The 3,847-nt window shown below is 38.0% G+C and overlaps 1 protein-coding gene across 1 annotated transcript; it reads left to right on the plus strand.

Moving 5' to 3' along the window:
* Positions 1-512: 512 nt before the first annotated feature.
* Positions 513-3,847, plus strand: LOC133299066 (heat shock 70 kDa protein 8). Its single transcript, XM_061498474.1, has 2 exons — positions 513-657; positions 1,885-3,847. Exon 2 carries the CDS (start codon positions 1,886-1,888, stop codon positions 3,599-3,601), a length of 1,716 nt encoding a protein of 571 aa, XP_061354458.1. The 5' UTR covers positions 513-657; position 1,885; the 3' UTR covers positions 3,602-3,847.

Here is a 3,847-nt window from a genome sequence, read left to right on the forward strand (position 1 = left end):
ATTTTCAGTTACATTTACGAAAAAAATAATTCTGTGAGTCAAATTTGCTGCTATATTACTTTCCTAATTCAAAAACTGAAAAAACACTGCTCTACAACTACAAGTCTACAACAGTCAGAGGCACCACATTCCTTGTGCTTGCCACGTTGTCCTCGGATGTCTGGACCCTTCCCTTCTGGTTAGTGGTAACTGATAAATAGAGAAATGAATAAAAAATGATTAAATAAATTAAGCAATATTTAATTCATCAGATAAATAGAGAAAAAAATAATTATTTGTAACTAACAAGCAGAAGAAATTGAAGAATAAAATGAATGAATTTAATCTAGAAAATAATAAGAAAAAAGAAAAAGTCATAATTTTTGTATTTTAAAATAATTAAAAAATTTATTAGGATGAATAACATTTTGAATTTTAATAGATGTAAATTTACAAAGAAAAAAATAATACACCGAAAGTGTAGGAGTGTTTCTGGGAGGCTCCAGAACACACGACCACCTTTGTATTAGTAAGGGTGTCTCTTCGAGTCTTCTCGTATTGTCTTCATTTGCCTTTTTGCTACCTCCTTGGCTTCCGTTCTTCTGTTCTGCTACTCCTCTTTCCTTGCATTCACTGAAACCCTCAATCTCTTGTTCCACATCGTGCTGCAACAATAAGGTCTGTCTTATTTACCTTCATCTTCTTTCAATCTTTCTTCTTTGGCACTTCTGCGCTATGAAGATTCTTGTTTTTAGTTGAAAATTGAAGAATAGAACCATGAACTCTGACACTGGATTTCGCCCATTTTCATAATTCTTCACTTTGCTTGAGCATGCAATTAGGGACGCGTTGATACGTCGTTCTGCGATGTCATTTTCTGTTCTCTTATGGCCATGTGTTTTGTTTGTTTAAAACAGTACACCAAGTTTCATTTCATCGGAATTGAGGAATGTGTTTAAAGAAAATAGAGAATTTTACTGTCTTTGTTTCAGTCTCTCTCTCTCTCTCTCTCTCTCTCTCTCTCTATTATTTTGAATCGGTATGCTTAATTACATTTAGTTTCCTGGATGCTACTGAAGCCTGCCGATAGACCTATATATCCGAGTAGTCCATTTAGCATGCAAATGCAAATTAGAGATAGAGATAGAGATTCCTAGTCAGATCTTGTTTTGTTAGTGAAATTCATCTGCAACATTGACAGAGATTTGTAATTAAACTTGCTTGATTTTTACGAAGCATAGTGCATGGTATGTGCTTTACTGAGTTTTTGCTTTTGTTTGTTGTCACTTAAATGAAGTTAGCTTATAGGTGTTTGTAAGAAGACCTACTTGGAACGGGTTTTTGTGGTTTTTCACAGTATATTCACCTGTACTTTGGGTCTATAATTGTTCCCAAATATGGTTAATTCTTGTTATGTAAGTATCCCTTGTTCTCTTCAAGGAAGGGTCTGGATTACTATATTTATTTGTTGTTAAACGACATAAGAATATTTCACATTTTATTTTGCACTGTTGTTGGGATAATTTGTGGTCAGATAATTTAATTTGAATCTACATTTATGGTGCAAATTTACTTCTGCCAATGTTTTGAACGGGGTCCCTAAAAAAAGTTCAGTTTAAACAACTGCAGAATGGTTGAGACATAATCAAGCATTACGCAATGAAATTATACTAGTAGCATGTCTTTGTGTTTTTTTTCTTTATAATTGCTGCATGTTAATTCTTTGATGGTCACGCGGTTATTGGATTAAGAGTGCCCAGCGTCAGCTGAAATGAAATTTTCAATAAAAGTGATCATAATTGTATTGACTTCTACTTATCTAAATTATGAGTTCAAAGTGTTCTGCCAACAACATCATAGTGTTTGGTAGAAAACACTCAACTTTCCTATGTCTTTTAAATGCAGGATGGTGGAACCTGCATATACCGTGGTCTCTGACAGTGAAACCGTTGGAGAGGAAAAGTCATCTACTTTTCCTGAAATAGCAATTGGAATTGATATTGGCACATCCCAATGCAGTGTTGCTGTGTGGAATGGTTCCCAAGTGGAGCTCTTGAAGAACACAAGAAATCAGAAGATTATGAGGTCATATGTAACCTTCAAAGATGACATTCCTTCCGGTGGAGTTAGCAATCAACTCTCCTACGAGGACGAGATGCTGTCTGGAGCCACAATCTTCAACATGAAACGCTTGATTGGCAGAGTTGACACTGACCCAGTCGTCCATGCAAGTAAAAATCTTCCATTTCTGGTGCAGACCTTGGACATTGGCGTTCGCCCATTTGTTGCTGCATTAGTGAATAATATGTGGAGATCCACCACTCCAGAAGAAGTCCTAGCAATATTTCTGGTGGAATTAAGAGCAATGGCTGAAACTCAGCTTAAAAGACCGATAAGAAATGTAGTTCTTACAGTTCCAGCTTCATTCAGTCGATTTCAGCTAACCCGGATAGAGCGTGCTTGTGCTATGGCTGGGCTTCATGTTCTCAGGTTGATGCCTGAACCAACAGCTGTGGCTTTGTTATATGGACAGCAGCAACAACAAGCTTCTCACGATAATATGGGCAGCGGAAGTGAGAAAATTGCTCTAATTTTCAATATGGGCGCTGGTTATTGTGATGTTGCTGTGACTGCTACTGCTGGAGGAGTATCGCAGATAAAAGCCTTGGCAGGAAGTACCATTGGTGGAGAAGACTTGCTTCAGAATATGATGCGTCATCTCTTACCAGATTGTGAAAATCTATTCAGGAACCATGGAGTGAAAGAAATTAAATCAATGGGCCTGCTTCGAGTTGCAACCCAGGATGCAATTCACGGGCTTTCCTCTGAGACCAGTGTTCAGGTTGATGTTGACTTGGGAGATGATTTGAAGATATGTAAGGTTGTTGACCGGGAGGAGTTTGAGGAGGTAAACAAAAAGGTGTTTGAGAAGTGTGAAAGCCTTATCATCCAGTGTTTGCAAGATGCAAAGATAGAAGTTGAGGATGTAAATGATGTGATAGTTGTAGGTGGATGTTCTTATATCCCAAGGGTGAAGAATCTTGTTACTAACATACTTAAAGGCAAGGAACTTTATAAAGGTATGAATCCTTTGGAAGCTGCCGTTTGCGGTGCAGCAGTGGAAGGAGCTGTCGCCTCAGGAATCAATGATCCCTTTGGGAACTTGGACTTATTAACTATTCAAGCTACACCTCTTGCCATTGGGATTCGAGCTGATGGGAACAACTTTGTTCCTGTCATTCCGAGGAATACCACAATGCCAGCGCGGAAGGAGCTAATTTTCACAACTATTCATGATAATCAAACTGAAGCATTAATCCTTGTCTATGAACGAGAGGGAAAAAAAGCAGAAGAAAACCACTTGTTGGGATATTTCAAGATAATAGGAATACCTGCAGCACCCAAAGGAGTTCCAGAAATCAATGTATGCATGGACATAGACGCTGCAAACGTGCTGAGAGTTTTAGCTGGTGTTGTGATGCCTGGAGCTCGCCAACCTGCAATTCCTGTTATGGAAGTAAGGATGCCAACGGTGGATGATGGACATGGTTGGTGCACTGAGGCCCTAAATAAAACCTATGGTGCTACGCTGGATTTGGTTACTCTGCAGAAGAAGGCATAAAGTAATATAGAACATCATTGTATGTACCTTTTTTTCATGCGTTTTCTTGTGTTTCATCTATAAAAGTTGGTCTACATGTCTCGTGGATGTAATTTGTATCTGAAATAATGGAAACAATGCATACAAGAAGACTGTAGTTCTAAAATGATTTCAATGGAATTAATGAAACATGCTGAGGATAAGGATCAATCAGTTTGCATACCATCAACCTCGATAATATAAGAGAATCAGTTCATAGAGATTTCG

Source organism: Gastrolobium bilobum, unplaced genomic scaffold, assembly GCF_033153095.1.
Source record: "Gastrolobium bilobum isolate Gb01-03AN ecotype WA unplaced genomic scaffold, APGP_CSIRO_Gbil_v1 utg500, whole genome shotgun sequence".
NCBI lineage: Eukaryota > Viridiplantae > Streptophyta > Magnoliopsida > Fabales > Fabaceae > Gastrolobium > Gastrolobium bilobum.

Excerpts from the sequence above, each read along its gene's own strand:
- LOC133299066 (XM_061498474.1), top strand. The coding sequence starts at position 1,886 with ATGGTGGAACCTGCATATACCGTGGTCTCTGACAGTGAAACCGTTGGA.